The 12,758-nt window shown below is 37.8% G+C and overlaps 1 protein-coding gene across 6 annotated transcripts in view; it reads right to left on the bottom strand.

Annotated features, from left to right (window-relative positions):
- Positions 1-230: 230 nt before the first annotated feature.
- The window catches only part of LOC104010302 (spindlin-Z), a 97,945-nt gene continuing 85,417 nt past the window's right edge, over positions 231-12,758 (bottom strand). For all 6 annotated transcript variants that reach the window (XM_087760376.1, XM_087760373.1, XM_087760377.1 and 3 more), the window contains 3 exons: positions 7,036-7,289; positions 5,811-6,044; positions 231-3,960 (listed from right to left, as the gene is read on the bottom strand). In XM_087760376.1, the coding sequence (XP_087616502.1) occupies positions 3,761-3,960; positions 5,811-6,044; positions 7,036-7,289 (688 nt within the window). In that variant the 3' untranslated portion in view covers positions 231-3,760. The remainder of the gene's footprint in view (positions 3,961-5,810; positions 6,045-7,035; positions 7,290-12,758) is intronic.

The following is a 12,758-nucleotide window of genomic DNA, read 5'->3' as shown; positions in this document are numbered from 1 at the left end:
TCAGTCAAATTCCATCTTATTGACATTCATACTTACTTGGCAAAAAAAAAAGAAAAAAAATATTTGACTTAGCAAGCAAACTTATTTCATAGGGGAAAGTATTATACCAGCATACATGGCTCAACTTTAAAATACTAAGTCCTTTTGAATTAAAATACTGAAGAAACTGATTCTTCACAGTCTGAAGTCACATCACTACATTTTGCTCATGAGAATAAAATTTACAGTCATGAGTTGCACATAAAGGATTTATTTTAAATGTTTTAAGGATAGAGTTACATCATAATTATAAAAATTACTTACAGAATTAAGTAACAGATTTAAAGTGTTCATACTTCTAAATGCAGAGAAATAAAATAAAAATAATGAAACCAAGCTCTAAAGATGAAGTCATTACCTAATTGTAAAATGTGAACACGAAGACCTTTGAACTATACACATACCAAGAACCATCCAAATTGCACTAATGATGTAAAATACAAAAAGCACAGCATTTTCAAGGAACCAGAAACTGCTTTTACCATAATTCTTTTTCCCTGAAGCAACTGTAATCTATTCTATCTGAAGATAAAGCCTCCATTTTTAAATAATTCATTTAAAGAAGGCTTATACCTATTACAATAAATAGGATTTTCCCCAAAGTATTTCAGTGTTTATGTAGTCCAACTTAGTTTAGGGTTTGGCACTCAAAAGAAAAAAATGTAGTGTTTTACTTATTGATTGGTATTTTATTTATTCTTGAACAGAATATGTGGTCCCTTCAAATGCTGTATGACACATACAACTGGAAAATTACCTTCCATTGGCACTATGTTCGCCTCACCAGTGCATTTAATCCTACTAACAACCATTCAAACAGCACAATAAGCAAATTCACAAAAAACTGAACACAAAATAAAAACAGAACAAAACCCAAACCTAAACATTATAACATGCAACTTCAGTTTGTTACATTGAACGTTCTAAACTTCTAAGCATGCAAAAAAGGATGGTCTGCATTTAAGATTTTTTTTCCTTTTTAAAAAGTTTTACATGGCAGCCTGACATCATGCACACACACAATATACAACAATACTACAGCAGGTAAATGAGAGAGGCCAATAACTTTTATACAAAGATCCATGGCTTGTGCCATCACAAGCCCTATGATAAATTTGGAAAGTAATGTTGAACCCCTAGAACAAGGGACCAACATGTAATTACTAGGGTAATGCCAGCACTGCATGCAGATCTGAAACATGAGCCTAAAACAAAGCCCAAAGCAGATGGCAGGGAGTGGAATTAGTCTCAAGTCTCAAAAAGGTGGTTTAAGCTATTAAAAAAAACAACCACAAAACCAAAAACACCCCCCCCCCCAATCTTAAGAAAAAAGATTAAAAGAAAAAACCCATGCAACAGACAATGGGGACATCTAAAAATAACCATAAAATTTGACAGTGTATAGATTATATTCTAATTAGCAAAATATGTGGTGTATTAGAGTGACTTGCATAAAACCCACAAATGCAAGCCTAATGCTAAAAATGTTCCAGCAGACCTAAACCTCAAATATTTCAAAACAAACCTTGTATTCCTTAGATGTGAAACCCAAAATTTATTGTACTAAGTTATTCATGTATTTTGTGTGTAATCAATACACTCATCTTTGTGCCACAAATATCAACTTGGGCTCATGGAGCCAGGCTCAGCTTTGAGATTTACATGCAGGACTCTTAAGAGTCAATAGAAAGCACATAACAGATCTGCAGGATGAAAGCACTGTGTTGCAAATCTGCTCACTTTATTCAAAACACAATGAAAATTTACTGACTCGGGTACTTAGTGCTTAAAGACTAGATTGAGAAGCTGTGAACTGAAAGACAATAGCCTGCCTTTAGTTGCCCATGATGAAATACAGGACATAATGTAATATAGCAGCAAGGGACAAAGAATTAAGATACCATATTTATACAGTATTACCATTTAACAGCATAATGAGGCACAAGCCTTAAGGCTAAAATACGGAATCAGGCCAAAAAAATGGACAGAAAGGGGCTTAAACCACTGAGTCTTTGATATCAAGAATATCCACAATAGAGGTCAGACCTCTGATCTCTGATTAACAGTACCTCTCCTGCATCCTTCCACTAACAGCATAAGGTTGGATATCTATGTATTCCTTCTTTCCATCATGTATTCACATTCTTCACATACTGTATTTCTGTGAAGCAGTGCTTTGAAGCTTGTAGAGCTCTGCTTTAACATGACAATTTTGTTGCTGTGCTGATCCTTGTTACAATTCTGATGCTTTTAAAAGTTGCTACACTTAAAAAATAACAAATACCCTAACCTTGATTTACAACTATCTTGCAAGATTAAAACTGTGAAAGGATTCTGCTGTTGTGGGCTGCTATTTACATCCACAATCTAATGCAGATGACTGAACCATTGAGACCGTCTATAGCTCCCATTAGATAGTACACTACTGGCATGCAGAACTCTAGTGTTCATAGAATGAAATTCATGTTAACAGCATACCTCAAAGCAAGGACACCACAAAAGGCAACAACAGGTTTAAACTGTAGATTTGTCTGGACACTCCTTATGTGGAAAAGCCAGAAAAAGAATACATTGAGAAGATGCCTTCTTGAACCAAAATGGTTAAAAACAATAGCAAAACCCAAAACAAACCAAAGGAATACAGCAGACTGAGCAGAAGGCAACAAATACTTCTCCTTCTCTAAAGGAGGTCTTCAGTGTAAAAGGACCCCCCCACCCCCATAAGATTGTATTATTTATCGTGTAAAAGATTAACTACAATCAGGTTTCTAAGTCCACAAACAAACATCCAGGTTGCTAGGTTCTGATATTAAATGAGAGACTACTGATTGCCAATGCGTAGTCTAAAGTCATCTTAAGTATCATATATACTGTTAAACTTGTGGCACCAAGCACTTGGGTTCTGCTAAGAATGTGTATAACAAAACAGAGTACAACATTTGGGATTAAAGGCAGCTTTGTTGTGTGTATTTTACTGGTTCCTACAACTTGTCCTACAACAGGTCCTTAACCTGCATTTTCTAATTAACTGGTTAAACAGATTAAATATATTTTTATAGTTTAAAGCCTTTTCACTGAAAGGTGCATAAGTCAAACACTTGATATCCTACTGCCCTGTGACTAGTAAAAATGCACAAGTATTTCTATGTACTGCAAGTTCTTAAAAAGCTTAATTTGAAATAAAGTGTAGAAACACAGTAGATTGATGTTACTTGGGTTAGGCACTCCTTACTGCTGCACAAACTGTTTAAACCTTTCAGAATAGTCACCTCTGTCCCAACCCAGAAAACAAGGACTGCCAGTAGCCAAGAAATTAGATTTAATGTTACAAAAGAAGGCATATCGAAAATAGCAAACTACACTTGCATGTGGCAGTTGAACAGGTGAGTGCAAGGTTGAAGAAAAAGTTAAAATCTATGAAAAAATCTAGATTACAATACTAGATTGACTTCACACAGCTTGAATTTGCAGCTGTTCTTTGCTTTTAACTCCCTCCCACCCAAATATATCGGACTTCCTTCAAGAAAAGGAGTTCTCTTATGCAAAATGTGTCACGTTCACATAAATTTGTATTATTCAGAACAAAACAGTTTTGCTGGCAGAGATTGTGGGTTCGCAGGGACATTTAAGCTTTCATTTAACTGAAAAACAGTCAAGTCTTTGTGTCTACAAATTTTACATTTAATAGTTCCACAAATTTGGCAGAAGTTCATGATGATGTCTAGGATGTCTTCACCAAATCATAGACATAAATATGGAAATCATCATCAAACTTGATGAAATAGACAGATGGTTTGGCTTCAACTTGATGAATGACCATGCCAGTCCGTTTTGAGCCATCTTCTTTGGCATATTCCACTTGTTTGCCTACCAGGCTGTCCACAACTTCACCTGGTTCCCGTTCTGCAGGAGGTGAATCATCTGTAATATGAAAATACAATGTACTTTGGTAGACATTTATGGATTTTTTCCAATATACAAAACTGCAGAGTCGTCTTTAAAAGTTAAGAAACAATCACAAGTTTAAAATGCAGAGTATGTCTAAAACAAGTTGAGTTGTTCAGACAAGTACCTAACTATTGCTATGCTTCTAGAAAGTACAGTCACAGAATTTTTTTTTTTAGGTAATACCATCTTCAATTTTATGAAGTAAAAAATAGCACTTCAATTGGTTAGAAAAGTAAATCTTTTGACATGAAGGTTTACACACCAATTACAGAACATGTTTGTAGATAATTGAATTTAAGCCCCCAGCAGAATAAGGCACTGAGTCTCTTTAACAGAAAGGCAGGTGTGCTAGAACTCCCTCCCCCCACACGCTTTATCCAAAATGTCAATGCAAACATGCCATTGCAACAAAACCACATCTTCCAAGCTAAGTGTAACCTCCTTAATCAATAATGCTGTTAAAAGGGGCTTCTGATTTCACACTAGAATGGATACTGTTGAGAAGTCTAACTATATTATTTGCTTTCTAGCAAAATCTACCCAGAAGTATCCTCAAGGACACAATTCACATTGTCTGTAAAAGATCCAAATTCAGGGAAGATAGCTCATAGTTCAGAGTGTCTTAGAAACAGAGGTAAGTAGTAGATAGTCTCAGGAAAAAAAGATCACATTAAAGACATAATTCTTAAATATGGAAAGCATAAGCCTTTAAGCTTATTTTTCTAAGATGGAAGAAAGCAAAGCAGAATTTAAAAAGGAATTGCAAGGCATTTGGAGGTGCCAACTCTGAAAGAGCTTGCTTTATTTGTTTCTTTAGGAATAGGAAGGTCACTTTTTCCATTAACATTTGTGGCTCACTCTCTTCAAGCCACAGATATGTTGCTTTTTGTTAGGCTGGAAAAAATCTAAAAACATAGGATTACTACAGAGGTTATGCAAATAAGCGCCACTTGTTTATTCAGCCATCAGACTATTTGTTATCAGTATTTATGTAGTGCATTGCATAGCCAAACACTAGTTATCTAATTAATAATTTACTTTAAAGCCAAAATTGCCTCTCTGTCAGAGAAGTGCTTTTGAGGTGCAGGAGAGAAATAAGAGTACAATATTCTTGACAAACTTTTTTCTTCTTTTTTTGTACTAGCTATCCAAATCTCTTGAACAATACTGATTCTGTGAAAATCCTTCTATATTTATAGGAAAAACCCAATAACTTTCACTTCAAGAAAGGAAGAAAAAATATCCCTCCTAACCTATTGAAAAATTTTTCTTGTTTATGTATTTAAACATGTGAGAGAAAATGAGTTTTCAAAAGATTAGTGCTTCTTTCCTCCAAGAAACTATTAAAAAGCTTTCCAAACTGAAGATGCCTACCCAAACTAAATTAATCTGACTATTTTAGTTAGCCCCAAAACATTATTCTTATAAGAACTGCTTCAGAAATACAGCTCCTTGAGATGGCTCTTGATTTGTGACACTTCTATAAGAAAATAACAGTGGAAGGATTCTAGTTTGTCAGTTTCTGTTAAAAAAATCTAAGTGTAATCTCTTCCACAATAGTATGTATATCTTTATCAGAATTAGGAATTATTATGGAAAAGGATTTTCCAGTATTTATTGCATATTTCACCACTGATTCAAGTAAAATATTTCAGAAGTTGTTTAATACAGATGTATTTTCTGTTGTACTGTAACCTTTGTTAGTTTTGATACTTAAAAAGATCCTTGTTTGTCTACTCTTTTCCATACATAAACCATAAACCAAACAATAATACAAAGAGAGATGCCGCTTTCCAGAAGAAAAAAGTAACTGGCCTACTTACTGGAATCAGGCATAATGCGAAGGTCACCTTCTTTATAGTCATCTAAGAGTTGGTACATGTACAAGACAGGATCTTTCTCGTAGGTAATATAAAACCATGTGTTCATAATAGGAGCTCGAGCCAAGACCATCCCCCTCCATTCATCTTTTGAGCCATCCTCTGTCTCAAACATATGTTCCACAGCTTTGCCAATCATTGTGTCTGCCAGGTGGGCATCACTAATTCGAGATGAAGCTGAAATGGTAGCAGTTCATAAGTATGTCCATTCAAAAGTACAGAAATAAGTCTTTGTAACAAATAATCTTTATCCAGATTAATGAATAAATTTGTTTGAAAGTTAGTCAATTCACATACAAAACAAATACTGCCCATTCCAGAGTGTTGAAGACCAAAGAACTGCAGAACTTGAAGAATTATTTTAACATGTTAACACTCTTACTGACATTTTCCATCATTGTACCCCCCCAATTAATCAAACTATCATAATGCAAGGTAAAGGGAGACCAATATAGGCCATAGCAAAGAACAGTGTCTGTATTTTAAATATTTGTATTGTGGGGGGAGGGGAAGAAGAGAGGTTAAATCACAGAGCAGCTGTATGAAGTTATTAATGAAGGTGGTGTTTGGTTTGGTTCCCCCTAACCCCGTTCTAGAGACTGCTACTGATCTCTGCAGTCAGGAAAAACAAGAACTTATTCCATTCAGAAATAAGTAATTACTAGGGTAAACTTTGAACTTTACAGTTTGGAAAAACCTGCAGTTTAACAATTCAGTGCTAATTCTGAAAACCAATAAAGCCTTGTTACTAGTCAAGTTATTTCACTTATAAAATGCTTTTTTCCCTCCATTTGTATTAATACCTAGGGAAAGCACATGAAAAAAAAAAACAACAAACAACCAAACACATAATTACTGTCAAACACACACGAGACAACATAGCCAGGACATTTCTCAGCGGGCTCAGAGTTTAAAATTTAATAGAAATATCAATGTTACATGTACATAAGCTTGTTAGGGATAAGACTCTAAACAAGAAAAAATACAGAATTTACTGCATACTGTTTAAAGACAAAAGACAGCACTATGCTCTCTGGTATCATCAAATCTTTGTGAAATCAAGAAAAATTAGACAGAACATTTAGATTATCTGCCATGTGATGAAAAGTAATTTCATAAAATTTAAATGTTCTGACAACACATGCGCATATAGGAAAAAACCTCTTACCAACTCTGTCTGGAAGGACTTCAAGTGCTGAAACTCTTTCATCTTTGTGCAGTTCTAGTCCATAAACACAATCAAATCCATCATACTTTATAAGATAGAGAGAGGGATTTACAGGAACTTGATCAAGAACTGTGCCCTTCCATTGTGTTACAGGTCCACTCCCTTCTTTCCAGCCATGCTGTATTCTGCAGCCTACAATGTTTCTTCGTGGCTGAGAAATAGGTTTGCTTGGTCCAACATTGTTTCTATGCTTTCTGTACACAGATACAAACATAACATTAAACAAGTACATACTCAAAATTCTACTCCGGACAAGAGCTGTATGCTTTAAGAAGGCAATATATCATTATATATTAATAAAGATACATTAAATTCTAACACATACAGCTTAGTGCACCTTATTCAAATTAGGGTATAAAGCATATTACATTGCACTGGAAAAAGAAAAAAAAAACACTCTGAAAAGTAGTGGAACACTTTCACATTTTGCATAAGGTTGCTTTCATAATAGTAGTTTCTAAAACTAGTTTGCTTAAGCCAGAAGAACTGTTTTAACCATTGCTACACTGAACATCAAAAGTAAAACTTGCTTGTTAAAACCCTAAATCGGGTCTCAAAGAGCAATGTTACCTAACAGTATTATACTTTTGCTACTTTGTTGCTCTCTGCAGAACAGTAAACATAATTCCCTTACCCCAGGAGGAAGAAGTCAGTGAAAACATTAGTGGTGGTTGACTAAAATTCTTCAAAGCATTCGTTTTCCCTAACCTGTGTTGTCACCCGAAGGAAATATCGCTTCCCTCTGCACTTACAGGTATCTTTGACTTCAAGTGTTTATAAAAACACATGGTAGTGACAATATTCTTCTAACATTCCTTTTTAGTACAACACAAGAAAAATGATATGCAAAGGTCACAGCAATAGAAGGGATACTCTTTAAAGCAGATAATATATTAAATATACTTTTTACCCTTCCTCAGTTTTTTAATCCAACTTGCACAGAAAAATTCCTTCCGGTGAATATTAGTTGCTCTGATAAAGTGTCATGTAAGCTATTTGACAGTTTCAACCCACTAAAATAGTGTTACACAAGTTCTACTCAGTTAAAAAAACCCCAATAACTGACAGTTGTGAATACAAGTGAAGAAACATATGAACATTACAACAGTACATTGGTGATAAATGTCTATTATCTTTATTTTAGCATGCTATAATATGCATATTCATTTCTAAAATGATATTTAGAGGGTTGCCTGATTAAAATTCTCACTAATGTTAGCTAATTCCAAAATAAATTTCTGGATTAGTTACCAGTTATAGTACACTTCATTTAAATGACAATAAAATATACACATCACTAGCATGCTTAAAAACAATATCTAAAAAAAAAAAAATCAGTTGCAAAAAAACAACATCCATCCTTAGATTAGTGGCAGCGACCAAAGAGAAATGTCTCCAGGAACAATGAAAGCTCACAGAGCAGCCCATGTATGACAGAGATCCAAAAGACACAAATAGCAATCATATCAGGAAAGTCTTATTATTAGTCTTAAAGAATAATAAAAACAGTATATAAAATTAGTAATGCTGAAGATGTAATGATAACTCTATTAAAAACAAGATGTACAATTCCTTCAGCAGCTTGTCCCACCTCCAGACTTTCATTTTCCATGAAAATCTTAGAAGAGTTCCACAGTACCTTCTGGCAAATTTAACTTTTGTGATGATTTAACCTTCTCAAGGAGGTCAGTCTGCATTCATAATCTGTGTTGTCAAAGTTAGGAGTATTATAGAAATGCTAACCTCTTCCAGTTAAAAGGCACTCCCCTGCAAAGTTGGTTCTAATTTTCCACAGAAACTTGAACACATGTTCAAATACCAGTTCTTGATCAAGTCTTACTTTTTTTTTTTTAATTATAATAGTCTCAGTAATATTTTATTATGAAGAAAAGAGATGAGAAATCTGGTTCTTGGGCACAATGAAAATGAGTTTAGTTTGCATGCAATTAATTTATTTAGTTTTAATGAATCTTAATTCTGTTTTAAGGCATCCTCACAGAATAAAACCAACTGCTACTGAATCTAAAAAGTTAAAGTTGAAAAAGGTAAAATAATACTGTTCATGTATAACCACAGTCAATTTTACTTTCTGCCTATAAAGCATAATCATAACATTTAAATTTGCACAATTAAGTAAAATGCTTTAGTCATTTTAAAAAAATATGATGGAAAAAGACTACATAATTAAGTTCAAATTGGTAACTACCTTTTAAAATGCCTTGCAGAGCACAAAAAGCATTATAAATGCAGTTACAAATCAAGCAGCAGCTAGGTATACTTGCAGTTCAAGTTTTTCTTTGTCTGAAGGCTGTACTACAGCCACTCATTCTCATTTGTAGTGGTTCATATAGCAAGAAATATGATTTTCAAATTAATAAATTGCCAAAGAAAAACTATTTTTGCTTGCATCTGAACATGTAATAAGAAAGAAAACATAGGTTTCTAACTGACTACAAGTAATAGAACTGTAGAATGGTCAGCCTTTAAAGATCATATAGTTCCAACCCTTCTACCATGGGCAGGGACATCTTTCACTAGATCAGGTTTCTCAAAGCCCTGTCCAACCTGACTTTGAACACTTCCAGTGATGGGGAATCCACAACTTCTCTGGGCAACCTGTTCCAGTGTCTCACCACCCCCATCGTAAATAATTTCTTCCTTATGTCCAATCTAAATCTACCCTCTTTCAGTTTAAAACCATTGCCCCTTCTCCTGTCACTACAGGCCCTGGCAAAAAGTCTCTCTCCAGCTTTCATATAAGCCCGCTTTATATATTGAAAAGCTATAATAAGGTGTCCCCGGAGCCTTCTTTTCTCCAGGCTGGACAACCCCAACTCTCTCCAGCCCTCTGATCACTGTCGTGGCCCTCCTCTGGAACTGCTCCAACAGGTCCATGTCTTTCTTGTACTGGGGGCCCCAGAGCTGGATGCAGTACTCCAGGTGGGGTCTCACCAGAGCGGAGTAGAGGGGGAGAATCACCTCCCTCGACCTGCTGGCCACGCTTCTTTTTATGCAGCCCAGGACATGAGTGGCTTTCTGGGATGCGAGTGAACATTACCGGCTCCTAATTCTTCATCCACCAGTATGCCCAAGTCCTTCTCTGCAGGGCTGCTCTCAAACCATATACTTTCATATAAGATAATAGTAACTTTCTCAAATCTCTTTTTATCTCAGGAGAATGTTGTTTCCTTTTGAGATGCTATAATCAGAAAGCCCAAAATGTTTCACTTCTGTTTTATTAGAATTATCTTTAAAATTCCACAAAGTTTTGTTCTTAAAGACTGGGATAACATTTCGATCCCCTAGACATTCAATATTTCAACATATATAAAACACACAGAGCCAGGAAAACCAGGCAACACCAAGTCCTAAAAATAGTTCTTGATGCATCAGTTATACCCTCATTGTAAAGGGCCCTTAAATTGCAGTAAGTTTCAGATCCTCTTGTTTCATAGAAATCATAGAATCACTGAGGTTGGAAAAGACCTTTAAGATCAAGTCCAAATGCAAAACTAACACTGCCAAGTCCACCACTAAACCATAGAATCATAAAATTGTTAAGGTTGGAAAGGACATCTGAGATCATCGAGTCCAACCTATTAACCTAACTGCCTGGTCCACCTCTAAACCATGTCCCTAAGCACCACATCCACACGTTTTTTGAATACTTCCAGGGACTGTGATTGTACCACTTTCCTGGGCAGTCTGTTCCAATGCCTAACCACTCTCTCCGTGAAGAAATTATTCCTACTATCCAATCTAAACCTCCCCTGGCACAACTTGACCACATTTCCTCTCGTCCTATCACTTGTTACTTGGGAGAAGAGACTGACCCCCACCTCACTACAACCTCCTTTCAGATAGTTGTAGAGAGCAATAAAGTCTCCCCTCAGCCTCCTCTTCTCCAGACTAAACAACCCCAGCTCCCTCAGCCGTTCCTCATAAGACTTGTTCTCTAGACCCTTCACCAGCTTCGTTGCCCTTCTCTGGACATGCTCCAGCACCTCGATGTCCTTCTTGTAGTGAGGGGCCCAAAACTGAACACAGTACTCGAGGTGCGGCCTCACCAGTGCCGAGTACAGGGGCACTAACACCTCCCTGGTCCTGCTCGCCACACTATTCCTGATACAAGCCAGGATGCCATTGACCTTCTTGGCCACCTGGGCACACTGCTGGCTCATGTTCAGGCGGCTGTCAACCAACACCCCCAGGTCCTTTTCCGCCAGGCAGCTCTCCAGCCACTCCTCCCCAAGCCTGTAGCGATGCATGGGGTTGTTGTGACCCAAGTGCAGGACTCGGCACATAGCCTTGTTGAATCTCATACAGTTGGCCCCGGCCCAACGATCCAGCCTGTCCAGATCCCTCTGTAGGGCCTTCCTACCCTCCAGCAGATCGACACTTCCACCCAACTTGGTGTCACCTGCAAACTTCCTGAGGGTGCACTCAATCCCCTCATCCAGATCATCAATGAAGATGTTGAACAGGACCGGCCCCAACACTGAGCCCTGGGGATCACCACTCGTGACCAGCTGCCAACTGGATTTGACTCCATTCACCACCACTCTCTGGGCTCGGCCATCCAGCCAGTTTTTAACCCAGCGCAGAGTGCACCCATCCAAGCTGTGAGCAGCCAGCTTCTCCAGGAGAATGCTGTGGGAAACCGTGTCAAAGGCCTTGCTAAAGTCCAAGTAGACAACAGCCACAGCCTTCCCCTCATCCACTAAGCGGGTCACCTTGTCATAGAAGGAGATCAGGTTAGTGAAGCAGGACCTGCCTTTCCTAAACCCATGCTGACTGGGCCTGATCACGTTGTTGCCCTGTACATGCTGAGTGATGGCACTGACCTTCCCCATCAGTGCGGTCAGACTGACAGGCCTGTAGGTCTCTGGATCCTCCTTCTGGCCCTTCCTGTAGATGGGCATCACATTTGCTAACCTCCAGTCAACTGGGACCTCCCCGGTTAGCCAGGACTGCTGATAAATGATTCGAAGCAGCTTGGTGAGCATTTCCGCCAGCTCCCTCAGTACCCTTGGGTGGATCCCATCTGGCCCCATAGACTTGTGTGTGTCTAAGTGGTGTAGCAGGTCACTAACCATTTCCCCTTGGATTATGGGGGCTTCATTCTGCTCCCCATCCCTGTCTTCCAGCTCAGGGCGATGGGTACCCTGAGAACAACTGGTCTGACTATTAAAGACTGAGGCAAAGAAGGTATTAAGTACCTCAGCCTTCTCCTCATCCTTTGTCACAATGTTTCCCCCTGCATCCAATAAAGGATGGAGATTCTCCTTAGCCCTCCTTCTGTTGTTAATGTATCTATAGAAACATTTTTTATTGTCTTTTATGGCAGTAGCCAGATTAAGTTCTAGTTGGGCTTTGGCCCTTCTAATTTTCTCCCTGCATAACCTCACGACATCTTTGTAGTCCTCCTGAGTTTCCTGTCCCTTCTTCCGAAGGTCATAAACTCTCTTTTTATTGCTGAGTTCCAGCCAAAGCTCTCTGTTCAGCCAGGCCAGTTTTCTTCCCCACCGGCTTGTCTTTCAGCATATGGGGACGGCCTGCTCCTGCGCCTGTAAGATTTCCTTCTTGAAGAATGTCCAGCCTTCCTAGACTCCTTTGCCCTTCAGAACTGCCTCTGAAGGGACTCTTTCAACCAGGCCCCTAAA

Source organism: Nipponia nippon, unplaced genomic scaffold (genome assembly GCF_047370975.1).
Source record: "Nipponia nippon isolate SJK-2023a ecotype South Korea unplaced genomic scaffold, ASM4737097v1 scaffold_22, whole genome shotgun sequence".
Lineage (NCBI taxonomy): Eukaryota > Metazoa > Chordata > Aves > Pelecaniformes > Threskiornithidae > Nipponia > Nipponia nippon.
Note: the sequence above shows the minus strand (reverse complement) of the source record. Positions and strands in the feature narration are given on the sequence as shown.